The sequence below is a fragment of the Neopsephotus bourkii genome, unplaced genomic scaffold, assembly GCF_033783945.1.
Source record: "Neopsephotus bourkii isolate Nb327-2 ecotype Australia unplaced genomic scaffold, CSIRO-AGI_Nbou_v1 NB_1067, whole genome shotgun sequence".
In the NCBI taxonomy this organism is placed as follows: domain Eukaryota; kingdom Metazoa; phylum Chordata; class Aves; order Psittaciformes; family Psittacidae; genus Neopsephotus; species Neopsephotus bourkii.
In genome coordinates, this window is record NW_026901555.1 from 835,494 (window position 1) to 862,457 (window position 26,964).

The 26,964-nt window shown below is 44.9% G+C and overlaps 1 protein-coding gene across 4 annotated transcripts in view; it reads left to right on the forward strand.

Annotated features, from left to right (window-relative positions):
* DCX (doublecortin) overlaps positions 1–26,964 on the forward strand; it is a 113,000-nt gene that overhangs the window by 39,640 nt on the left and 46,396 nt on the right. For all 4 annotated transcript variants that reach the window (XM_061361866.1, XM_061361868.1, XM_061361869.1 and 1 more), the window contains 3 exons: positions 3,112–3,313; positions 4,842–5,232; positions 16,168–16,508. In XM_061361866.1, coding sequence (XP_061217850.1) covers positions 4,869–5,232; positions 16,168–16,508 — 705 coding nt within the window. In that variant the 5' untranslated portion in view covers positions 3,112–3,313; positions 4,842–4,868. Of the gene's footprint in view, positions 1–3,111; positions 3,314–4,841; positions 5,233–16,167; positions 16,509–26,964 lie in introns of those variants that run through there.

The window sequence follows — 26,964 nt, forward strand, 5'->3', positions numbered from 1 at the left end:
TTTGGCTCACTAGCATTGGTATTTAAAAGGCTTTCATGTGTGTGGTCCTTGTAAAAATAAATCTCCAAAGGAAACAAATGTTATGTGGTGAAAGTCAGCCAAGTCCCCGTTGCTTATTAGCTCATAGTGTTATGTGGGAGAGACTTAACTCCATAGTCTGATATGGTATCTATTTTGAAGATTTAGATTCAAAGCCTGTTGTTCTATAGGGTCAAGACTGAGCCATTGGCGTTATGGGCTCTCATTTTGAGAGCCTCCACACATTTGTCAGACCCCTGAAATAGTAATTTGTCATTCCAGAAGGTTTTGGTGTGTCAGCTCACAGCAAAGCAAAGCCTTGGAAGCAGTGACCAGGGATGACGCTTCCAAAGCAGTCCAGAAGAACAGAGGTTAAAATAAGAGATGTAATTAAACATCTGCATCCAAGTAGACTGACTTGAAAATGTTGATCCAAGACTTCCTTCAAAAGCTCTAATCACTTGATGTGGATTTTTCCAGGATCCTCATCTGTAGTGCAGCCAGACCTCAGCTACTTCCCACCCTAACTTACATCCTGATCAGAGAACATGTGCTATCAGATATGCAGTCTTTTATACAAGTCAGGATGATGTGTAACAAAGCAACTGGCATTGACATAGAGTACTTCAGACTACAACTCCTAATGATGCTAAAAAGTGGAGTTTCTAGGTGTACATGAAGAAGTTAGAACAAAGCAGTTGCAAAACCCCTTTTACCTGCAGTCTGTCCCTTTCCAAAGTATCACAGTTGCTCAGCAATGACAATAAACATGTCTTTATACAGATTTAGTTACACAGGCAATAGTCTACATGTTTCCTGGAGGAAAGATGATTCACCTGATTTAAAACAGATAATTTAATCTGAAGAGCTAAATTTGTCTTTCCTTTTTAGCTGGATGAAATCACTGATGAGAAGAATTGTCCTTCCAATTCTCAGTCACTCATGCTGCCTGAAATGGTTTTAGGTCGTGGTGTCTCAGAGGGTGAATCTCTTCTGATGTAAGTTCTGACTAACACTGATGCCTTAAGGCCAGTGAAGAAGCTCTTTTGTGTCTGACCAACAGAACTGAAGTCAGGAGCAGGCCCTACATTCATCAAGAAAAAGCTGCACATTCTGATGTGTTATTGCGTAGCCAGTGTCTGTAGAGTGAGCTGATCCTGTTCTCATTTGAAGAATGGGGTGTGATTCCACTGAGAACATGTGAAATCAACCTGGCTCCGGGGTTCTTCACCTCTGATGATGCTCTAGCTGCTTGTTTCATGGCAGGGTTAAAGAAGAACTGTACTGAAGGTGATTTGAGCACCTTTTAGGAACAATTTGAGGTTTTTCTTCAGACGAAGGTTACCATCATTGGCTATAGAAACCTTATCTTTCAGTCAGGGATGAATACCAGGTGTCTTGCTGGAGTAATCCTGCTTTTTAAAGGAAGTGTACATGCTCCAAAAAAGCTTCTGGCAGTGTCCTGAGCAGACATGTCCATATAGACATGCTTTATTTTCCCACCTGGATATGCAAAGAAGTCAAGAACCATCTGTTATGCTATTGGAGACTTTTTGCTGTCCTCAGAACTCTCCATGCATGTCAAACTTGGGAGGTGAACATGTACAATTCCACTGACTGCATGGGTTTTCATCCTCCTGCCAGGTTACCCTGGGGTAGTATCCAGATCTTTAGACATAATCCCAATCTGCCTCTTCTCTATCAAAGATCTGTGCACCGCTGAAGACTGATTTTGGTTTTATTTTCTCTGTTCTTGCTGTTACTGTACTTACCACATTATTTGTATTTGGCACATTTTAAAAGTCTAAATAAATTTGTATTTAAAGCAGTACTGTGGTATAGAGAAGAATTGTTAATCCTGGACAGATTAAGCGTGTAGTGATGAATGGCTGCGAATTATCTGATTTGAAATGGGATCTGATGGGAAGGAGAAGGCTCAAAGTTCCAGAGACCTACTGACATATGCTCTGAAGAGCCCAGACCCTTCTCTCTTCCCTGGGGTCTTCTCAAGTACTAAATCCAGAGGAAGGAGAGCAGATCTGGAGGGTCCTCTGTAGTGATCCCACTAAACACATAGGAAGCAGTCAACAGCTTTACTGAGGGGTGCACAGGAGCCTTTGACTAAAAGTATGGTTTCAGAGAATAAGACACTTAACAAATGTCATGTGTTGCTGGCAAACAAAGATGAGCTGTCAGTGGGTTTGTCACTGTTGCCTGGACTATCATGTACAGGGCAGACAAAGCTGGAATAAATGCTAACTAAATGTGATACTTCTGGGATGTGCCAAAATGACAACATCGGATGTTTCCATTCAAAACGGGCACAGTGTTAGGAAAGATTTCTTCCTATACATGAGAAGACCCTCCCATTTCCAGATCCTGGTCTGCTCTGAAAGCACTGACTGGGGTTAGTGGTGCTGCTCTCCAAGCTGCAGGGTAGAAACCTCCATCCAGAAAGTAGGTGAAAGTGCCCGCTACAATTCTGTATCAGCTGCGCTGTCCTGCAGTGGAATTGGAAAATAAACTTCTCTTAGTTTGGCACAGGAGCCAGGCTGAATCTGTTGGGTTCAGCTTGTGTTGAATGACTCTGTCCTGAGCCCCTTGGGGTTTGAATGAACTGGGATTCAGAGCTCTGGCTTTGGCTTGTGTCCAGTGTTAACGGAGAAAAGTTATTCAGGGGCACTTCATGCAGAACCATGAAGTGAATTCTCCCTTTCTGCTAGCCAGTGTAAACATGGTTGCTGTGTAAAACCAGGACAGGAGCAGGAGTATGCCCAGTTTCACTGGTCAACTTTGTTCATAGTTGCTTTTCCTAATGCACAGGACTCTAGTGCCAGCATTGCAGCACGCTGCAGGGTTGTAGCCATGACTTCCCAGTACTGGTAATCCTATAATGCTGGTGCCTCAGTCCAATTAGCGCTTTATTTAGTGGGGCCAGATCCATTCTTTGTGAAACTAGAGCCAGGGGGAAATGTGCATCCTTTAGAACTGCACCCCAAATCCTGCCCCTTTAAACTGTTTACCCTGTTATGTTCACAGCTGCTAACGCACCCAGAGCCAGCATGAACACACCCTTTTTTTCCTCAAATACAGAGAATACAACAACCAAAAAACTGGTGCTGAGAGGAAAAACCGCTGAGGCAAAGTTACCGCGGAGGGATGGAACAAGGCACTAGGACCTAGGAGGCGTCTCATCCACCCTGGCAGGAATTTCTTGCTTGGAGCTCAGACAACAAAGGCAGAGTGAGCCTGGTGTTCTTTCTCTCAGCATCTCCACCCTGTGCGCTGAAAACCGGTGAGTAGAGCTTTTTTAGGTGACTTGCATGCAGGAAAGTAACAGATGTCAGCTAGAACAGGGGAATCTGCCTCGTAGTACCTTACAGCATCTGCAGTTCATTTTAAAACCGAACCCCTGCATCCTCTGATTCATTCCCGAAGTTGCTTGGTTGTTTCATTGTTCAGTGCATGACACCGGGCTGAATCTGCCCCGACTGCAGTCGTGGGGGAAATGTTCCCAACTTGTGATTTCTGTGTGGATCCCCTCATTGTCATCTTGTGCTTTACTGCAGACTGGGGACAAGGATTTTTCTTGCACAGGTCACACTGACATTGTAAAAATACAGGGAAGCAGCTTCGTTCTGCCAAATGTAAGGGGTGGAGAAAGAGCAACAGCTCTTCCTAGATTTATACCTGGCTGCCAAGTGCTGTTTTAAATCCTCTTTCTGCCCTTTATTAACATGCAAGCAACATACATGAGCTGCATATTCCTGGCTGTGCTGGGGGAGTGGAAGAGTCTTTCTGTTGCAGGGTTGGGGGTTCCTCCTCCTTTTGTGTTGGGGTTTGGTGCAGGAGGAATGTTGCTCATGAGCATAAACTGGAGACTGCACAGGCATTCCTGCTTGGTGGGTGTCAGCTCAAGTCTCAGCTTTTCTGTGCTGGGGCTGGGAGCCCCCCGTGCTCAGAACAATGAAAGGTGAGGAGCAGGGGCGGTGTATCCTCTGAGCAGTGGCACTTCCAGCAATTAAAGCACTTAAGGCTGGAAGGGGGGTGGAAACAGCCCCTTTATTTTCTCCTCCTCATTAAACAGGAGCAGAAATGCAATTCAGAGGAGTCTCAGGCTGAAAGGAGCTTACCAAAGCTTCATTTCAATGACAGATTTTTCTTTCCAGTCATTTCTTACAGATGTAGGCTGGTCCTGGGAATTGATTGATGGGCTAGGAGGGGGCTGCGGATAGGGGGAAGGGTGGGCTGGATCTCATTGCTTACCCTTATTGAACAGGCTGTCACAAAGAAACTGCTTATTCCCCTGTGACCATTCTTTCATAAATGCCAGTTTATTCTAATGTTAAACATTCAGATGCTCTGGTTCCTTCCGTGATTCGACAGACTGAAGGGCTGACTTACTGGGATCTCCTTGTTTTCTGTTGCCAGAGGAAACCTCACAGGGCTCAGAGGTTTAATTCATTGCCAACTGATGTTTGGTTGAGGTTTTTTGGGGGCTGAGCTGTGATTGCCATGTATCCCTCTGGCCCCAAGTCCTCATTTACTGCACTTTGAAAACTCCCAGGTGCAGGAGCACACAGCTCTCTAGGAACGTGCTCCCTGCCCCCAGGAGCTGGATGCCTTTCAGAATGTGAGGACCCCTCCTACGCTCAGTCTCCAGAATCAATACCTCAGTCAGGGGAGGGGGAGCTTCCCGAATGCATCTGTCCTGCTCCAGGCACAGCTCTTTGCCTTAGTGTTGTTTTTTCTCTCTGGATCGTGGCTCTGCTTGGCTCTAACCTGTCCCTTCGCACTCCTCTCCCCATCTTCTTCCTGCTCAGCTTCAGATCTTTAGGGTTCACCAAACTATGGAACTTGATTTTGGACACTTTGACGAACGAGACAAGGCGTCCAGAAACATGCGAGGCTCACGTATGAACGGGCTGCCCAGCCCCACTCACAGTGCTCACTGTAGCTTCTACAGAACCAGGACCTTACAGGCACTGAGTAACGAGAAGAAAGCCAAGAAGGTGCGTTTCTATCGCAACGGGGACCGCTACTTCAAGGGGATTGTATACGCCGTGTCCTCCGACCGCTTCCGAAGTTTCGATGCTCTCCTGGCTGACCTCACCCGGTCCCTGTCCGACAACATTAACCTGCCTCAGGGAGTCCGTTACATTTACACCATCGATGGCTCGCGGAAGATCGGGAGCATGGATGAGCTGGAGGAAGGTAATTGCATCGCGGGCTGGTGCAGTGAGGAGGCGGGGTGGGAAGGGGGCTGCACCACTTGGGGCTGCTGCTACGGTCACGTTTCCTCGGGTGCTCGGGGATTTCTGCCCCTCTGAGCTGAGTCTGCCTGTTCCCCTTCCCCCTGGTGAGGGTGACAGTGCAGGGGCTGACATCTTTGGGGTGTCCTAAGCTTGGGTGCAGACACAGGGGTGTGTCTGACTTCTGGTTAGATACGGCTGTGTCCATAGCTCGCGGCTTTCTGAGGGTGTCCGTATGTCTTTCTGGGCTGGGAGGAATGTGTGTCCCAGATGGATCCAGGGAGAGGTTGGGGAGCGATATGGGTTTCTTACTGGGGTGGATGAGTATGAATGGAAAAGCAAAGGGTGCTGGGGGATTCGTGTAGCGTGTGTGTAATGCGGGTGGGAAGGATTTATGCACTTTATGCATTAGGGTGTTTTGAGGGGCTCGTGCACTCTGTGTGTGTGTGTTGGGGTGTGGTCAGGGCTGTGCAGGGACTTGGGTGTGCGTAGTGGGGTGTTGGGGTGCATGCAGTGTGTGTATGGTGGATGTGTGGAAGGTGGGGTGTGCATTATTTTACAGTGTTTGGGGGGTGTGTGTGGGGTGTGCTGCAATGTGTTTAGGGGGAGTTAATGAAAGGTGTGTGTATGCAGAAGGGTGTTTTGGATGGGTTGCACTTGGTAAAATTTGGGGGTTTATACATACGTGGAGGAAGGTGTAAGAAGGGTTAATTGCAGAGGAGGTGTTGGGATTCCTTAGTCCTTGAGGGGGTTCATGAGGGTGTTGGGTTGGGTTTGTGCACAGGGAGTGTGTGTAGGTGTACTAGATGTGTGTGTGTAAGGGGGTGTGCTGGCTGTGTGTGTGTAAGGGGGTGTGCTGGCTGTGTGTGTGTAAGGGGGTGTGCTGGCTGTGTGTTTGTAGGGGTGTGCTGGCTGTGTGTGTGTAAGGGGGTGTGCTGGCTGTGTGTGTAAGGGGGTGTGCTGGCTGTGTGTTTGTAGGGGTGTGCTGGCTGTGTGTGTGTAAGGGGGTGTGCTGGCTGTGTGTGTGTAAGGGAGTGTGCTGGCTGTGTGTGTGTAAGGGGGTGTGCTGGCTGTGTGTGTGTAAGGGGGTGTGCTGGCTGTGTGTGTGTGTAAGGGGGTGTGATGGCTGTGTGTGTAAGGGGGTGTGCTGGGCTGTGTGTGTGTAAGGGAGTGTGCTGGGCTGTGTGTGTAAGGGGGTGTGCTGGCTGTGTGTGTAAGGGGGTGTGCTGGCTGTGTGTTTGTAGGGGTGTGCTGGCTGTGTGTGTGTAAGGGGATGTGCTGGCTGTGTGTGTGTAAGGGGGTGTGCTGGGCTGTGTGTGTGTAAGGGGGTGTGCTGGGCTGTGTGTGTGTAAGGGGGTGTGCTGGCTCTGTGTGTGTAAGGGGGTGTGCTGGCTGTGTGTGTGTAAGGGGGTGTGCTGGGCTGTGTGTGTGTAAGGGGGTGTGCTGGATGTGTGTGTAAGGGGGTGTGCTGGCTGTGTGTTTGTAGGGGTGCTGGCTGTGTGTGTGTAAGGGGGTGTGCTGGCTGTGTGTGTAAGGGGGTGTGCTGGGCTGTGTGTGTGTAAGGGAGTGTGCTGGGCTGTGTGTGTAAGGGGGTGTGCTGGCTGTGTGTGTGTAAGGGGATGTGCTGGCTGTGTGTGTGTAAGGGGGTGTGCTGGCTGTGTGTGTGTAAGGGGATGTGCTGGCTGTGTGTGTGTAAGGGGGTGTGCTGGCTGTGTGTGTGTAAGGGGATGTGCTGGCTGTGTGTGTGTAAGGGGGTGTGCTGGCTGTGTGTGTGTAAGGGGATGTGCTGGCTGTGTGTGTGTAAGGGGGTGTGCTGGCTGTGTGTATGTAAGGGGATGTGCTGGCTGTGTGTGTGTAAGGGGGTGTGCTGGCTGTGTGTGTGTAAGGGGATGTGCTGGCTGTGTGTGTGTAAGGGGGTATGCTGGCTGTGTGTGTGGAGAGGGCATTGGGAGTTCATGTGCTGTGTCTGAATATGATTCATGCAGTCTGTATGGAAGGGAGGTGTACTGAGATGTGCAGATGGGGGGTGTATTTGGGAGTGCTTCTGCAGGGGCTGTGTGGGGAGGGGTGGGTTGCTGCAGTAGGTCTGGGGGGGGGCAGTGTGAGAAGGCATCCCCTGGGTGGCAGGTCTGAGTGTGCAGGGGATGCTCAGGAGAGGGCTGAGTGTATTCCTGTATCTAGACAGGGTGTCAGTGTGCCTGTTCCCCCCAGGGACACTTGGACTGTGGGATGAGGGATGAGTCAAAAATCAATCCTACATGGCCAGGGCATGGCTGTGGGCAACACCATGCTGGTGGTGCAGCCAGACTGGGGTGCGCAGACGACACCCGCAGCCTCCCTGCTTTTCTCTTCCCTGAGCAATCCATTCTTTGTTTGGAGCTGGAATATCCTGATTATCTGTTGCAAGAAGGGAGTTGTTCTTCCCTGTTCCTTGATGTTTTCCTCCAAGCAGATGACCTGGCTGATTTGGTAAGGACAGAAATTCCTCAAGGCTTTTGCCTGTAGTAAAAGACAATGGATGTGTGTTAGCCACTGAACTGCAGGGGCATCCTCACCACTGAGTCATTGTGTGACCTTGACTAAAGCATCTCTCCCTACAATTCCTTATCTGTCAAATGGGATACTCATTTCCCCAAAATAGTTTGTGAGGACAAGCACACGGAATAAATATTGGTTTCCATAGAGCAGTTCTACTGGGAGGAAACTGCTGCCTTTCAGAGCGCTGATGCAGCCCTGCTGGAGTTATTCTCAGCCCAGTTACAGCTGTCAAAGGGAGGTGTGGCTTCCCTTAATGTCAGAGATTCTGCCAGGTTTCATTCTGAGCTTTTCATATGGCCACAGCCTTTCTCTGGTGGCAGCTCTCAGGCCTGCTTGGCCCAGGTTTTACATGAATCCTCAGCAGTCATTCCACAGCAGAAAATGCAGTTCTTTATTCTTTTTTTGTAGTCTTCCTGCATTTATGCTCTTTCTGCTTTTTGTTTTTGCCCGTGAAGTTAAGCCTTTAGTTGTTATACCTGCTTTACACTGGGTTTTGCTGCAGGTCAGAATGTACCTAGCTCTTAAAATGTTTTTTACTGGTTAAGGCACAGGCAGGAGGTGATGGGATTTGGGTTCTGGCTTTGTTCTGCCACAGTGGTATCTGGAAACAGCACTGAAGATGTACTAAAGGGAAAGCTGGATTGTGTGTGTGGCTGTGTCCTCAGCAGAGCATCAGTGAGGAAAATACAATCTGAGCAGAGTGAAAACAAAGGAATGCAGTGTTTGAAAATGCAAACGTCAATCTGCTTGTTATTGACAGCTTAGTGATAACAATATTCCCATATTTCTAGGGATGACCTGTTGCAGAAAAGCAATCTGGGAAATACATTACTTTTGATTTCCAATACCATGGTTGTAACCAACCTTGTGGTAAACTGCTGTTAGCTTGGGTGTGTGTAACTGTGCTCTAGGTGCACACATGGAAAAACAGGACTTCGGTGTAATTGTGCTGTGACATACAAGAACAGTATAAATTAGCTTTCTGCTTGGAGACTGAGCATAACTAAACCAATTCTAGTTCCTATAATGGGACTAATGTTGTCATTTCCAATAAACAAGTAGAACCTGGGAAAAGGACTCACCAGAGAGGCTCATCTCAGTATGATTGCAGAAGCTGAAATATTCCACAAGGATCCCTCCTAACTGCCTGTTGGGATGTGCCTCTTGGCCCTTTCCTGTACTGAACCCTAATGCCTCACATTTTGGAAGCCCACCAGGACTCTGTCACACAGGTTCTTTTAGCTGCCTGCTGGGTTCTTCTTCACCTGGCACTGGCTGCTTTCCCCACACTGCCTCCTGTAGCAGAAAGCTGCCCATGTCCACGTCTCCCAGTGACCTTCTCTCAAAATCAACTTACCATTTTTTTCTCCCTTCTTTCACTCCTAATGGCCATCTTCCATAACTGTAGTCAATGTCTTAATCTTGGCTCCCTATTTCTAGCATTCAGTTTTAATGTATTTGTAAATAATGCACATGCTGCCATTGATCAGGACTATATTTTTCCTGAATCTATATGTTGTTTTAATGCAGTACAGCATATTACTGCACTGTTACAGCCGGTCCTGACTACAGGTAAATTGCTGACAGCATCTCCCACTTATGTACTCCCTTGGTTGAGTCAGGAGTGGATGTTGGGCCCAAGTGCTGCTCTCTATCATGATTGGTTTAGTCAGTAAGTAAATCTTTTGGAAAAGAGCACCAGGTGATCTTTATTCCTTTGATATTATAATTGGTTCTAATGACCAAGGCTTTAGGAAGTCGATATAGGAAGCTGCCTTTATAGATTATTGGTGAGCTGCTGTTGTAACAGTTAATTCTGTGCCTTGTACTGTGAGAAAACTTGAATATGAATGATACCAAAAAACCTCACGTGCCATCTTTTCCAGCCTTGCTCAAGCTGACAGTAGAGCAGCTCTCACTGTCACCCAAGTTTATACTAAAAACTAGTTGCCTTTGACATCTGGAGAGGGTGGCTTGTTCCTTGGTTCATTTGGGCCTCTCTTGTACTTGTAGACACATTGTGATGGGATGGCAAATTCTCCCTGTCTCAGCTCTGATTACTCTTTCTTTGAAGGGAGGGCTGGATACAGGTGGAATTGGATGTTATGCATTCATTTCTACAGCAAAGATGGCTTAAGAAATGCTGTTCTTGGCCACACCATTCCAAAGTTGGGTTGCAACCTGCTGTCTCTGTTGTCCCACAGATGAGCTCTTTTTAGTCCCCTCCATCATTTTGCTGCTTTCCCATGTGGCCCCACTTGCAGCTGCTTGAGATAAGGTAAGGGGCAGTGAGGTGCAAGCTGAGAGTGAGGGAAAGGCACAAGGCAGAGTCCTGGCTGCTGAAGCCATTGCAGCTCTGGGTTAAAACCTCAGTGCTGGTGGAGACCGGATTGGTTTCTCTGGAGGGAGGGACTGACACTTCCACAGAAGCCAAATTTTCCCCACTTTCAAAGATAAGACATCTGTCACCATGTATTTAGAAGTGCTCACCAAATGGGGCACCCTACTGTGCAAGGCACCATTTAAATGTAGGAGGAGAGAACTCCTGCCCAGGGAGATTATGGTCTGAACATGTCAAGGTGGAAGAAGGTGTTGAGGAGCTAAGATGCATCTTTCAGGGTTTTTATTATAGGTATACTTAGGACCTGCTTCTAGCCAGTGCCTGATTTCATATGGAAATAAACCCACCAAATACAAATACAGCATTGATTACATGGTCAGAATGCAGACATGCAGAAATGCAGACAAAGACTAAAACTAGAACCTGAGAGGCTCAACGTTTAGTTGAAGCTGTAGAGCTCCTCCCTTGTGAGCTCCTGGTTTACTCAGGCTATTAGGCAGGACACAGCCCCCCCCCTTGTGCTGTGGTCAGAGGGCCCATCCAAGGCTGGGTTTATGCCCTTGTCCTGTGCTGGGCTACTTGTCTGAAATCTGCTCTTGCCTCAGATTAAACACTAGAAAAAGCTGAATAGGATTTTGTTTTGCTCAGTGGGGTTTCATTACAAATGTTCTTGGGCTGTGTGAGATGTTCCAGAAAGTGTTTCCAAGCTTTTTGTATCCTGTCATGCCCTGGGGAATCTTTTCCAAAAGCTCATCCAGGAGTGTTTCAAGTGATCATAGGCAGGACTCCACCCTGGAGCTGCACAGAGCCTGGGGTGTGCTGGGACTGAGGGGCTCACGGGAAGTGCACTGAAATCCCCACCCAGTGCGTGCTTGTTCCAGTTTGCCTGGAAAACTGAATTTCACATAGCCCAGTACCGAAGTCTTGGGAACCTATGCCATTGTTTCCTATGGCTGTTGTCCTGGCAGCTTGGCTAATTACATCCTATATAACAAAACCTATCCTTGTGGTTCTCTCATTTGCTTGCTCCTCCTGGCTGTTGCACCAGGACTGGTGTGGTACCAGAAATTCTTTCTGGGCATCACATGGTTTTGAAGGCAATTTCTAACCATGTGTTTCTTTCACTGAACAGAACAAGAGGTGTCACTCTCATGGAAGAGCTCCCTGTCAAAGAGCCAAAAGAAAGAAGCTCTTCCAGAGTTCATTTTGCCATGGTGGAGTAGGTCTTGAGGCAGAGAAAGATCCTTTTTAATGCATAAAGAAGCAGGAAGTTCATGCATTTGAAACTAAAAGCCTACTTTAACACCATATGCAATGAACTCTGCAAGGTGTTAAGTCCATTTAATTCCTATTGAAGTCATGGTAAATCCCATGAAACGCAAAAGCTGGGCATAGCAGCACAATCTCAGCTTTGCAGGAGCAGAGCTTGCAACCAAAATAATTGCCTGCAGCCCATAGAGGCTGTTTTTGGAATAACTGTTAGCAGTGACACTTTCAAAATGGCCCCAATCCAGCTTTCCCGATTTTGCTCACAAGACTTCTGCCTGCAGTTCGTAGCACTTGGAACCTTGCTGGGCCATGCTGAGGAAGGATAACTTTTCCTGAAAGCACAGCCTGTGAGTTTGAGTATTGTCACAAGGAGCTGCTGTAAGAGGGTTGAGAGATTAGTGCTCATCTTGAGCTTAGAGTTCCTCTAAGAAACCTTCTCTAAGGCAAACCTTGTCTCTGCTGAGCTCATCCCTTCTTTAGGGGCTGAGTAATCACCTTGTGCTTCTATCAAATGGGTAGCACATTACTGTGTAATGCACTTGTAGCCAGAGTAACTCAGTGTGTTAGAAGCCATGGCTTCAAATGGCAAATATGCTGATCAGGACTTAAGGTCTACAGTCAATTCATCTATTGCTAAGGGCAGGATAGAAAGACTAAATAAGAGCCTTGGCTGGTTTGGTGTCACGATAGCAGTTGTGACACCTCTGGTGCATGCTGGCATGATGACAAGTGCACATCACGCTGCAGGGCTTTGGTTTCGCTGTGCAGGAAGGGCAGCTTGCACTGACCTGGCACTGTGCTGTCCTTAGCACATTGGTGTCATGCCCACAGAGTGTTCAGCAGCAGCCTGGATCTTGTCAGGAGGCTGCTTCCACTCCTGCAGAATCTTCCCGCCCCCAGTGAATGAATGTGTTTCTCTGGGCTCCCATTTGGGGTTTTGTTTGGCAGGAGTGACAGGGCTGTTCCTCGTAACCTTCTCAGGGCTTGTATTTGGATTTCTGCACATGTGCACAGCTGCTTGTGCTCTAAAGATGTGTTCCTGGAAATATTTGTGCAGATTTTATGCTTAGGGCTGGGGAGCAATGTACTGCTTGGAGTGGTTTCTTTTGCTTTTGACAAAATCTCATCTCTCCCCTTCCTTCTGTTATGCTGTGCACATATTCTGCAGCCATGCTGTCTATCACTTATATTTCTTTGACTGGCACAGTTGTACACCTTGACTTCCTATTATAGGCTTAGCATAGATGGAAGTAGCAGAGAAACCAAGAAACTACTCCTCTTTCTATGGTAGCACTATTCCCCGTTAGTTTTCTCTCTCTTGTGATCTTCTGGCCACAATACCCCAGTGGTACCACAGTACAACAGTGTTTGAAGCTGGCAAGTTCGCAAGTCCTCAGCCCATATTTGCCCAATCCTGACACCCCCTCATGGTAAGGTTTGGGTAGCACTCAGGTGTGGGAAGCGAAATAGCAGATATTCCTGGCTAACAAATGGCAAAAGGGATGTGCCTCAGTGAGGAACTTGAATAATAATTTTGCTGCTATTTGAGGGCCATAAACTGATTTGGGAAGACACAAGCTGAAGTGATGTTTAAATTCAGTTAAAGCTTTGCGTTACACCTTTAGGTCAGGGAAGAAGGAAGGAAAAGCTCCTCTTCCCTGCAGCTCTACTGCTGTGACTGCAGAAATGATGCTGGAAGAGTTGCCCTTCTGAACTGCACTTCTGAAGTGTCACTCTCAGCAAATTGCTGTCTGGATTTAGAATTCAGTGAGGTATTTGCAGGGATTTGGTTTAACTGAAACCAAGTGAGAAAGGGCAGATTACATTTTCCACCTGTGACTCTCAGTGTAATTTGAAAGGTTAGTATGTGTGTATATATATGTGTGTATATATATACATGCACAACTACCTAATGCCACATTTGTGGAAACAAAGGCTGGGAGAAGAGTATTGCCTAAATGCCACTGTTGCCTTCAGTGTATGCTCTTGTAAATACACTAGACAGATACGGTGTGCAGGGAAGAATTTCAAATGATTCAGCTGGAACTAAGAGTAATAGTGCTCTATTGAGCAGACCAATAATCTCTACAGTTTACTTAAAAGCATGGAACTTATTAATGGAAAATATGCTCTAACACCTCCCATGTTTATAGAACACAGCACAAATATATACTTGCTTTCACTGTGGTGTCTTCAAACTCAAAGTGTTACATAAACACAGATGAAAGTCAAGCCTTGCAACACTTCAGTGGCAGATATTGCTACTTCTGCTTCCAGGTAGAGAAGCAGAGGTGCAGGATTGGTCGGTAACTTCCACCCGGAGGCCTGGGCAGGGGTGAGGAGTATTCCAATCACTTATTCCTAGTCCTGTATTTAAACATAGAAGTCCCTTTTCTCAAAGGCTAATGCTACAGTTCTGTTGAGCACACTTGTAAAGGCTCTGCCACCCAGGGATTATGGGCTTGGGAGGGCTCAGGTTCTTAGGAGAGCTAATTCCCTGTGTGCATTTCAAACTCCACTGGCTGCACTTCACACAGTTGTGAAACTGGAGAGGAGCATGGGCCCCCTCTGCACTGGGTGTTGCTTGGCTGAAACAGATGAATAAACCACAACTTATCACTTATTAATCAGAAAGACTTAAAGTATTCACTGCTTCTGGAAACCAATATCTCCAATGGGAATTCATTATAATGTATGGTACTCCGTAGGGTATCTTTATGCTTCTATTGAGTCAGAGTCAAGAAATGTAAGAAATTAAGGACCTTCAGCGGTGGGCACTACAGGATCAGTTTATGGAGGGGTATTGCTGACAGCATACATGCCTCAAATATAGATCTTTATTGCTTGTTCAAGGTAACAGAGCCTCCTGGTGGGATTAGTGCATCTGGGGGATGCTAGTTGATAAAATGCTCAACTGGCAGTGTTCATCAGGAGCCTTGCTAGATATCTTCTCCCTTCTGTATTTCTGTTCCATCTTCAGAAGGGAAAACAGAATGTCTGCTTCCTGTTGATAAATGATTTTGGTCACTGGAGATGGAGAAAAGCTGCAGTTGATGTAAGCACCATGAGTACACATCCCTTTCTGGTGAACTGGGTACAAAGTTGGGGTTAAAATGTTAGCATCCTGCATCTTTCTGTGGCTGCTCACTTAGCATTAATAAGGACACAAATACTACACAGACTGCTCTTTTAAACCTATTAAAGTCTTCTGTTTTTATGTACCAGTTAGTGGTCTGTCAAGGGATTGTCTCAGTGCCTCCATCAAAAATGCAACTTAATCAGCAGAAGGATGCATACATAAACACTGAACTGGCTGCGCTACATTCCTGGACCATAAAATGCTGTGGAAATCAGTGGGTTGTTTGAAAATCCATATTTACACTTTTGCCAATTAGATGTGAAATCCTGCCCTGGAGATCCTGTAATGGAAATCCAGACTCAGGTATTGGGTAGGTGTTGGGTAGGCTCTTCAGGTGTTGGGTAGGCTCTTCAGAGATGGCCAGTTTGCAGTAGGGAACACATAAGGAAATGCAGCCAGTCTACTTACTTGAAGAAGCATTTTTGCTTCTTCAAAACAGTGCAATCTATATTTTGAGTTGAAAGCCAACGTAATATTTAAAGAACTTCAGTCTGCAAAATCAGCTCAGTACAACACCCAAAGAAATGCCATAAAATCCTACAGGTACCTATGTTATGCCTTCAGTTCCTATTAAAATTTTATCTAATGGTGAGACAAAAGCTTTTTCCTCTAGCAATGACTGAGGTTTTTTCCAGTTGCATCCTCAAGTGCTCAACAGCCTGAGTCATTTCAGACTAGACAGCTACATTCCCTTAGGGATACTGTTTTACAGTCTCATTCTAGTCATAACTCTATTCTAGCATCCATCAGATTTGCAGACCCAAAAGAAGATCCTATAAATCCTTTAAGGTGCTCTTAAAACCTTAGATAGGACTCTGTAAATCACAGACAAAGCTTGAAACTAATTTTGGATGGGGTAGGGAAGGGTTGGTTTTTTTTTTGACGAATTGCTAGCAAGACTGTGTAACCCTTCTTTACCATGTCTAAATTGGGATTTAATGTATTTTTGGTTGCTACCAGCCATGTAAAAGCAATGGGTGGTATTTGATGTAGTGTTTTAGGTCAGTTGCCACTAAGTCTGTCCTCTAATAGACCACTGACACTATAACGAAGCATATTTGTTATGCCTGCAAGATTTATCAGAGCTGCTTTTGGTAGAGACTATTCAATACCAGGGTTTCATTATTTTTCAGGCATGAGACAAAAGGTACTTTGTGGGTGAACATCGATATCCTCTTGGCAGGGGATACAGGCTGAGGATGTAGTTAGGTCCTGAAAGATGGAGAGGAAGCTGGTAAACTTACAAAATAACTTAGGTGATTAAATGAATTTGGTGTTTAGGAGCTTTTAGCAGCTTAGTTGCATGTTCAGGTGTCTGAATACCTCTAGAACTCTCAACGTTTTCTAACCCCTGGTTCATGTGGCTGAGTGGTTTGTATTTGATGTAAGCTATGGCTGACTTGCTTATTGTGGGGAAATCTAGTCATATTTTAAATAAGCATAAATATAAAACAAACAAAAAAGTTTTCCTAACAAGCTGTCATGGAAGTGCTAATGGAAAAATTATTAATGATTTGTACAATTAATGGAGGAAATGGGTAGAGGTCTGATTGTCAGCTCTCTTATGTTAAGAAGTGTAGAATTAGACTGGTGTTCATTTCTTTCCAAAGGGGAGAGTTACGTTTGCTCATCTGACAACTTCTTCAAGAAGGTGGAATACACCAAGAACGTCAATCCTAACTGGTCTGTCAACGTGAAGACATCTGCCAACCAGAAAGCACCTCAGTCTCTGGCCAGCAGCAACAGCGCCCAGGCCAAGGAGAACAAAGATTTTGTGCGTCCCAAGCTGGTAACCATCATCCGCAGCGGGGTGAAGCCCCGGAAGGCAGTGCGTGTGCTCTTGAACAAGAAGACTGCCCATTCCTTTGAGCAAGTTCTCACTGATATCACTGAAGCTATAAAACTGGAGACAGGAGTGGTCAAAAAGCTGTATACCTTGGATGGGAAACAGGTACGAGTTTTTACAGATGTTATATGTCTTTTCCTTTCTTTTATCTTGAGGCTTTGCTGACTCAGACTGATTTTTGAAGCCTAAAATTAACCTGAGATGATTACTGCCATCTGTTCTCTTAGAAGTCAGACTTCTCATGCCAGTGGTTAAGTTACTAAATTTTCACTGATATTAATATCAAGTAAAGAATGTAGCCAACATCGTGAGGGAAACAGATGCTCCGTCCTGCACGCCAGCGCGCAGTGCGTGTTGTCTGTACTAGCTAAATACTAACATGGGGAGTTCAGCTCACAGCCACCAGCTGATTTGGCTCTGGAGTCATTGCAAGAACTCTCAAGCTTTGGATTCACTCAGTGAAAATGTGTTGCTTGATTTTCCTTGCCCTCAGATGAAGGCTTGCTAAGATAAAGTAATTGACCCAAGCATGCACTTCTGGTGGGCTCAGTAATTAGCAGGAAACCCATGGAACTCTGTTGTGTTTTCTTGACTAACTATGAAGAAATAACATGCAGAAAGGGATTTGGGTCAGAAATGTTTAGTGGGTCATCACAATATGCTTCATGTCTACATTTTCTTGGAACTGAACGAAACATCTGTCTTTTGTTAGCAGCTACATAGCAATGAGCCATTTTATATTGCTGTATCTATGAAAACCCTTAAAGGAATGTGGAGGATAACTCTGGGGACTGGAGAGAAACAGATTCTTCAAGGACAGTTCTAAGCTTGATTTAAAAGTTCTGTGTCTTCTGTAACTGAGGGATGATCCTACTTTTGTCACTATTTCTCTTGGTCCAGATTCTAGGGCGAGGCAGCACAGCTCTTGTAGGTAGGGGTGGACACTGGCTATTTTAGGGATTGATGCTATTGGTTTAAATTGATTATTTTTCCTATCTCTGGCGAAAATGATTCAAATTCTCTCTTGAAATACCATGCCAACCCCATGCAATGCATCCAACTAACGTACAGACTTTACATATGAAAATGTTCATTGTTGCAACCTTAAATATAGTAAAGTGTCCTGTGCAATCCATGTGCAGTGTCTGGGAGCTGAGAGTGGCATGGCACTCTAACCTGTCTGATAGTCTTGGGTTTTCCCAGTCTCTGGATCTGCATGTTAGTTAAAGGCTGCTTCTAGCTCCAGATACACAAAACTCACATCTGCCTGTCAAAGCTTTTCTTTCCACTTGTCTCAACCCAGCATTTTTTTTTTTTATATGGTGTATAATTTATACATAAGTGGGTGACTTTCCAGCTAGACTGTCTGTAGATACAGTAGCATGCTGTAAATAAGCAGTGATGCACGGAGTGATGTACTGGAAACCTTGAAAGTGGCTGGAGGAAGAGGAAGGAAAGAGTCACGATCTGTCCTCACTGAGGAAATTATACATGGGCCCAAGTCCACGTGTTTTGGGTCACAGCAGCTTTACGTAGTGTTTATTAGATGAATCTGGCCTGAAAGCAGCATGAGCCTACTCATGCTGACACAGGGTCCTGTTCCTCTCACAGCTGTGAATGAGGACCTTAATCTGAACTTTCAAATTGCCTCAATTCTTTAAGAACAGCCAGCATTTTGGAGGTGAGATGTTGCTTTGAGTGATGTGCAGAAATAGGGATGTCTCATGTACTGCCATCAAACTGTTCACTTTAAAAAGGGGCACAGAGATCTGTGTAATTCAGCAGTTCCTACTCCAAGCTGTTGTCCATTGCAGACACCACACCATACATGACTCCTCTTGAATCAAAGCAAAAAGGCAGTGTTGTTTGCCTCATGTCAGGTGTCAGCCTCTGATCACTGTACAGCGACGGGTGCACTGTTTTGGCTGAGGCAACCTGACAACTTCATCATCAGTTTTTGTTGCAGAAATGTTATGTCAGTAAAGACCGAGCAAAGATACCCCATTCAACTTGTTTCACTGCCTGTATAATTCACTGTTTTATGAAATGTGATATTTCATTGTGTGTTGAGCCACCATGGGGAGTTTCCTTGTGTGCAAATGCACACACAGCATTGCAGCTATTGAAAAGAGTGAGATTTTGTGATCTGACAATTTGATAATATCCATTGGGCAACTGATATTTGTTTGCAGCTTACCTGGCTCACTTAGGCTTTCCTTTTATTAGATTGCAGGAAACCTTCCTTGGTTTTTTTAATCCAAGTGTGTTCTTGGTGTTGAAGCTAGAGCTTGAAGCTTCTCCTGTGGGCGCAGTGTTTGCTGTTAGGGTTTCCATGACATTCTGCTCCATGAAATTTGACCTTCTGACATGACACTGGAGGTTTTTCCATGTCTGATTCTGACATTAGAAAGAGATTCTTGAATGCCTAATTCTGACAAACAGTGCTTTATTTTCAGCAGAAAATATTCATGCAAAAGCACAAGCTGCTCAAAGCTGAAGTCCTGACAAGAATCCTGACAGTCTGTCTCTTTGAGTGTCATCAGAGGCACGTTCCTTCCTCTGTTGTGAAGTGGTAACATTTACAAAAGGAACCTACAAAGGAAAATCATCCTTTCTCAGTCCATGAGCTGGGATTTAATGAGGGGAGATGATTATTTTGAGGCAGTTCCATGGTGCCCATCAGTAATCAAGATGCTTTAGAAGTACAGACAATAGTGGCAATGATGGAGTGGTGTGTAAATAATTACATTCCTGTGCACTGCAGACCTGCTGCACTGGGAGTGAGAAAGCAGTTAACTGAGAGCTGGGTGGGGTGTGTTTGAATAAATGTAACAACCAAAACAACAGTGAGGTTGGGCTTTTGAAAGGAAATTCTGTTTCTTCCTATGACTTAGGCTGTCTACACGAATATGGCCCTTTTGAAACTGCTAAATTAGTATCTTATGTTTAAATAGTTTATTTAACTTGCTCTTGCACATCTTTCTAATGCCTTGTGCCTTATCTGTCTGTACTCAAGCTCCTTCCTTCCTTGTCCTTGATGGACATCACTGAACTCAAAAGGGGTTTCAAACTGTTGACCAAATATGAGTCATGACACAGAAACACAATGAAGATTTAACTTTTGAGCTTTTATGGCGGCATAGGAAATGGGACAGGTCAGCGAATCCAGTGCATTAAGCAAGTATTACAATGGATCAAATTCAGCACTTGATTTCATGACTACAACTGCTGTCGTGTTGAAAAGCATAATATATATTAATATACACATATGCAGCATTGAATTTGGTCTGATCTCTGGATCAGACCTTGGAAACCAGTTGTCTTGAGAGATTCCTTCTCTTTCTTTAAACACTTGGTTATCTCTAGTGTCCCCAATAAGTCTGGATTCCTGGGAGCACTGGCTGCTCTATAAACACATGATGACTCTTTCTGCTTCATGTGTTTAATACACCAAATTAGAAAACAGAATGTGAGACTGAGGATGCAGTTGCATTCAGATATTTTGAATGCAATAGTCTGAGCTAGACTTTGTATAGATTTACTGTCCTCTTTGTCCTTGAGCTTCTTTCTCACTATGGTGTACAATAAATAGGTGTTTTGCTAGATAAAAGGAAGCTATTTAATCACTGACAGCCCAGTGCCCATCTTCTGCTTCCTGCACCTTGCTTTGCAAGTGGTCTCTGTCTGCATTCCTTCCTGCTTTTAAGAGGTGACCAGTAAAAGCTAATGCCTTCTGTACATGCTGAACTTCTCTTTTCCTGCGCTGGCTTGTATCCAAAGTCTGTAAGCTGCTCAGTGTGTATGAAGAGAGGTACTGACAAAAATCAGTTCCTTTTTTTGTGATTGGCCAAGCAGGTGATACTCTGAGGTGACCAGGATCTTATCAGGCATCTTTAGTTGTGCTTTAGCATTAAGATACTTTTTTGGTATGGAATTCCTTCTGCTTTTTCTTAAGCTGATGTATTGCCATCTCTGAACTAAACCCCTTCTTCTGTGACACAGCAATTAACATCACCAAATAAGCAGAATAAGGTGCTATTCAGAGAGGGAGAGCTTGTACGCTTCATTTCCACATATAAATAGATATTCTGGTCAGCAAGCAGGGAACTGAATGTGGTTTTAGCCATAATAACATGCCATGATCTCCTCTCCCTGTGCTTGAAGACTTCAAAGCCCAAAAGAGAGACATTCATTGGCTTTTACCTAGCCCAAAGTGCTTCTGTAACTGAGCGTTAGCTGTCTCATCACATGAAATGACATACATTTTCATATGTCAGGGTCTTTGTGATTGTGCTCCCAAAAGAATTTCTAGTCTTAATAACATGGTCCCCTCTAGCAGTGCTTGCTTTGAGGAGGATTTTGTGTGGCAGGTGATGAGTGAAGTTCATCTTTCTGTTTGCAAGGCTGATGCAAATGCCTGTAAGGCCAGCCTTCCCCTCCTGACCAGAGAAGAAGTTGCCAGTTCATTTTAGATGACTTGCATCTAGGAATGGCAGCAGCCGCAGAGGGAGAAGCAGATGACGAAGCTCAAAACAGGTTAAAGGTCCATTGATTAGATTAGTGAAATTGTATCAGTGTGACATAGAACAAGGCTTCTGTCAAAATATACAATTGCCTCCAATGGCTGTAGCCTGTAATTGATGTTCAAGAAGAAGGTGAATACCTCTGTGATGTACCTAGTAACATCTGCATTCCTGAAAGATGAGAGGGAAAATATTCCCTCTAGAGCCCTGGAGATGCTTAACTTACACCCTGAGGCATGAGGTTCAAGGTTACAAAGCAAGCAAATTGCTTTGTGTTCTTACACATGTCGAGGGGTAAGATGTCAGAAACTCTTCATCCTTCTGAGCCTAGATAATTCTGAGATACAGAAAAACTGCATTCAGGTAACCCCAAAACAAAGCAGTTTCATGCACTTGTGTAAAGCTGAGATCTAGCCCAAGAACAAAAGAGAGAGAAGAGCAGGAGATGTGTGCAAGTGTGTTTTGTATCCTGCCTCCTGCAAAAGGCCCTGCATCAGCCAGTACTCACAGGAGAGAGGTGAGTCCCATCTTCCCTCCCTGCTGCATGAAGCTGTAACAATGAAACCGTATCTGCTGTGCATCTTTTTCCCAGTGCTTCTTGGTAAATGCTGAGATTTGGCAGGCCTTGCAGAAATCTCCCTCTCTAGTACCAAGAGGCCAGGTCTGGATGGAAGAATTGTGCAGGCAGGGTCTTTGCCCATAGCTGCCTCCCTGACAGCTCCCTCAGGGTGAGGATTGCTCCCAGTTTCACTCCTTCTCATTGCTTTTTGCAGACTTCTCTCACTTAGAGTGTTTGCATGAGATAATTCCTCTCTAGCAACCATGTGTCATGCGAGGAAGGTTAGTAATAATGCATGGGCTGAAGAACTTCTGAACCCAAGTCATTTACACCACCAGACAACACAGCCTGGTGTTCTCTCTCTTTAGGGAGCTCTTAGCCTGAGCTTGGAACTCGGCATTGCCTGACTCATGCTGTGAGTAGACACTAACACAGACAAACCCTGTTAGTCTGCAGGTATCCCTTAGGGATTTTATCACTTGCTAGAATGAATTAGCCAAGCTTCCATGAATGTGTATCTAAGTACCTATGATAAAATATTCAGAGGCTTTCTGAGATGTTATTCAGAAACCTTATGCTTATTGATTTCTGTTTACTTAGGTCTGTGGGCCACAGATGCTGGGTGAAAAGGGACCACTGAAACACTGTAAACCCTAATTCCTGTACTTACCAAAGCAGACACAGTTTGATCTCAGCAGCTAAAGTCTTGACAAAATCTGTTCTCTTGTGAGCATTGAGGCTGACTTGTTTGCCACCAGTGTGGTCTTAAATCAGCCCCCAAGACTTGTATAGAGGAACGGGAGACAGCATCTTGCAGACTTTGGATGTTTTGCCACTGCTTTTCTCAGCCTCAGCTTCTGGAGGAGGTGTCCTGCTTCTGCCTGCCACGCAGCAGGGTTTGGAGCCTTCACGGGCATGCTCTTGTGCAGATACTGGCTAGGGCTGTGATGAATCCATTGTCTTCCTAAGGCAGTTAGCCTCCAAGTCCAGAAGCAGGCTCTGGACTTGCACTGCTGCTTGCTGAACGCTGTGGGGTTTCTAGAAGCAGAAGCCTTGCTATTTGACATGTACTGACCACGATGCACATGAACACCTGCTACTGGTGTCACAGATGGCAGGCTGTCAAAATTACTGAAAGATGCAGTCACATCTGACCTGGTGACCTAGAAGTACGTGGCCCCTATTACTGAATCCTGCTGCTATTCACACCCTGAAAGGGATGTATGCTAAAAATTCAATCCTCACCAGCATCTTTACTTTGGCAGTTCTTTCTGTCATACAGAGTGACGTGTTCCCCTTTTACTCAGAATCCCAGGAGAGAAGAGGATTATTCACTGTAGTGCCAGAGGGTTTAAGTGGGAATAAATGGGCTGAAAATGAGCAAGGAAATTAGGCTGAATACTGGGAGCTGAGACAGATCAAGAAAGCCTTGGAGTTTTTTCCACTGCTAGTTTGTATTCTCACATGAAACTCAGTTTCTGGTTCTATTTTGGTGCTGAGTTAGAAATCTCATCAGTTTGAATGGGAGTCCCTGAGAGGGAGCAGGTTACATTGAATGTATTCTGAGAAAGCATCTACCTCAATGCGTGAACTCAGTTAATGTCTTATTTCTTTTGATCAGGTGGAATAGAAATAAGTGTATTTTCCCTGTTTGTAATGGGAAAATGTCTTGCTTATTCTGGTGTGCCAAGGTCCTTGAGAATCTGATGGTAGTAGGTGCCATATTTCATATCTTGTTGCAAGTTCCACATTTTCTCGTGGGCTTGAAACCTCTTCTTCTCAGCTTACTGGCCTGTGATGCAAAGGCTGTTTTCACTTTGTAGTAGGTAAGTTATGGCCCAGCATATACTTACATTTCTTTAGGAAGAGCCTGCACTAGATGTGAGTAAAGGCACACAGCCTAGCAACAGATAATGGAGCTATCACCCAGCACAGCAGCATCTTGTCCTCTCTTGCACCTGAAATAGCACACAGAACTGAAACAGTGATTATTCTTTTTTATATGTAGTATGTGCATTTTAAGGAAGCTTAAGTGTTAAAGAAATGAATACACATTGCAAAGGGCCCAGGCTCAGCGTGAGAGGTTGTCAAAAGCCTCCTCATCTTGTCTTCTGAACGTGATGCCAGTGTCATTCAGAGGTCTCTGTGGGACAGTAAGGCAGCAAGTGACGGCTTTGCTCAAGAGCACAGCATAACAGCTTCCATCCAGCCTCAGGTCTGCCAGGGATGACAAAGACGTTGGCACAGAAATGTGTGTAATAAAAGTATGTCTAAAGGAGTTGAGGAGAAAAAAAAAAGTTGGATCCAGTCCATCCAGATTTTCCGAGTTGGCTGAGGTAGGCCCGCATGTGTGGGGAAGCACAAAGACAAGCAACGAGAGGTGAGGGCTAGTCCAGCTTGTGTTCAGTGCTGCAGCAAACTGATTAGCACACAGAGCTGGAAAAGCAACCTGCTCCTGGCGATCTGCTTAGCTCTGGTTTCAAACTGAATAGGGAAAAAATAAGTAAGGCCAATACCCAGAGCATTCCCTGCTCCAAGCCATAAGTCACACCCTCTCCCCTGTGAGCATACAGCCGGTCCTTTCTGAACTAATAGCCGTAATTCTGGTTTCCTGGTGAGCAGCAAGCAGGGTGTGTATGAGTACACACGTGTGTCTGTCTACATTGTAATAAGCGTTGCAGAACACAACTCTGCAGCTCAACTTGCTGTCTAAGCAATCTAAACTCTCCATTTAGTTAAAGGATCCCAGGGACTATCGTGCTTTAACAGTGATATCCTTGAGCCATGTTACGTTTTTTTCTTCCCTTATTCTAATAAACCAAATGTGTTTTACTGGAGTCTTTAACTGCACTTTGAAAATGTTTGCTTGCTTTTCAATTATTCTTTGAGCTAAATGGAAATCTCAGTGTCACTAACAGTTCTCCAGTTATCCACGTAATATAAAATAAATGGGAAATCTGTAGATATTGGCACATGATCCTTTTCTCTCATTTTTATCTTGAAAAATACTTCATATCCAGGGTTTTTCAACTCGAGTGGGTGTAAAATATAGGCTGACTTTTACTAATTCTTTTTTTCCCCAAATGGGAGACTTAGTTATGAACAAAATGGACAAAAGCCAGACATGGGGAAGATGAGATAATATGCACCATTCATCAAAGGATTTTTTGCAGGGGATTTTGCTGCAGTCAGAATTGGCGTGAGAGGTCAGTCCTTCCAGTGCTCCAGGTCTGAGCTCTCTTATCTGGAGGACAATGAACACAACCAGCTTTATCAGCTCCATAGGAGTAATTATGCAGCCAGTGAGCCTGCAGGGCAGCAGGGGAGAGCAGGACTCCAGGCTCCTTCCTCCTGCTCCCCTGCCCTCACCATCTGCTCTGTGCTGCTTATCTGGTACTCAGTCCCCTGCAGCTGCCAGGGCCCACAGCTCTGGTTCTGCTGCTGCCTTTCTGTGGACATGGCTCCCTGGTTGTGATGGGCCAGTTCAGAGGGGCTGGGAATGGTGAGCAGTCGTGTAGCTGTTCTCTGGATGTCTGATGGTGAAAACACAGCTTCTGTACTAGATAAATCAACTGAAATGAAAGTTGAAATTGTGAAATCCACAATGTGGCATAACGTAAGTGTGACTACTGCAAGACAAGCTTTCACTTTGATGCTCTATTACTGTAGAATAATAGAACAAAATCATGAATAGGGGAGAGCCAGTGGACATTTGGACTTCAAAAATTCATGAGGAAAAAGACTTCTTCAAGAATCTATTACAAACCCTGTGGTAGTGATAAGAAGGGAAAATACTATCACAGATGGGAAGCAGGTTTAGAAGAAGAAAACAGGGTAGAAATAACTTTTTATCAGTAACAAGTATCATGATACAAGTGGTGTTTACTGTCTTTTTGAGTGATCTGGAAGTGGAATTAATTGGTGAAGACAATGAAAGGATTATTGTGGTAAAGAAAGCTAGGAGACAAGCAAGAGACTCACCAAGATGTATTGGATGTAATAGAAACTTACCAGTGTAATGGATGATTGTAAGTGCAAAGCAGCAAACACTGGTAGAAATTACTTAGCTTTTCAATTAAAAATAACTGTTCTGCAGAGAGGATTGGTCTTGATGAGGCAGGCAAGTAAAGAATATCTTAGCACAGAATCCAAACAACATGCTAAAGCATATGGTATGCATTCAAAATTCAGACAGAAAGCAGCTTTATAAAATATTGCTGTGTTCCCCTTACCCTTCCATTTCACCTCTGCACATTCACAAATGTGTTTCAGAATATGGAAGTAAATAAGAAGCTCCTCCACTGTCCGTATTGCAGCCCTCTGCAACTTCCTCATCTTCAGCTAGAAGGGGTGGGTAGCATGCAGGTGCTTAGTAACTTAAACAGGGGAAGTTCAGATTGGATATAAGGAAGAAGTTCTTTACTGTGAGGGTGGTGAGGCACTGGAATGGGTTGCCCAGGGAGGTTGTGAATGCTCCATCCCTGGCAGTGTTCAAGGGCAGGTTGGACAGAGCCTTGGGTGACATGGTTTAGTGTGAGGTGCCCCTGCCCATGGCAGGGGGTTGGAACTGGATGATCTTAAGGTCCTTTCCAACCCTAACTATTCTGTGATTCTAGGATTCTATGTTATAACTGGAACTTCAGTAAAACAAGAAGGTTACAAATGTGCCTGCACATATGAAACTGGGAGTTTGCCTGTGGCTGGGGTATTGAGATGACCTGGTACCCAGCAAGTAAATGTCCTTTGGAGGTCCAAGGTGTCTAGCTATGCAAATATGTAACTCTACAGATGGGATATACCTTAACTTTCTATTGAGAGGTGACACGTGTCATCCCCCTGCATGGTGGAACATTTGAAATGGGTTTGTCAAAATTGCATGGAGTGATGGCACACAATAAAGTGCTTGTGAAAGTGACACTCTTAATGTGTGTGGACATCTCCACTCTTCAGCCAGATGCGTTGTGTAGCCATTAACTCAGGATCCTTAACCTTTGTTAACCACTTTGTTGATGTCCAGCTTTTGCACTGTCTTTGTACCTACAAAATAGTTTCATTGGAGTAGGGATCAAAAGTACACCCTCCACTCTTCTCCAGTGCCACTTAGAATTTATGGGAGCCTAGGATTTGAATAATGGAAACACACAAAACTGCAGTGCAGCCATTTCAACTTTATCAGGAATTTTAAACCAAGCAGATAAATTATTTGGGGACAAATGCTGAGAAGCAAAAAATCCATCTGAAACCTTGAACCTGTGCAGCTTCCATCATGGAGCTCAGCTCTTCGAGAAGTAAGAGGGCTAAACTTCCTTGCCTCAGTGTGCACATATCAGGAACCTTATCAACTGCTGGCAGGCTGCAGGATTACATGTAAATTAAGTGTATCAAAGAGTCGAGTTAGATCGCCAACATTAGGAGCTAAGGATGTTATTCTTGCCTACTTGAAAGCCCTTCATAATGGATTAGAAACAAGAACTTACAT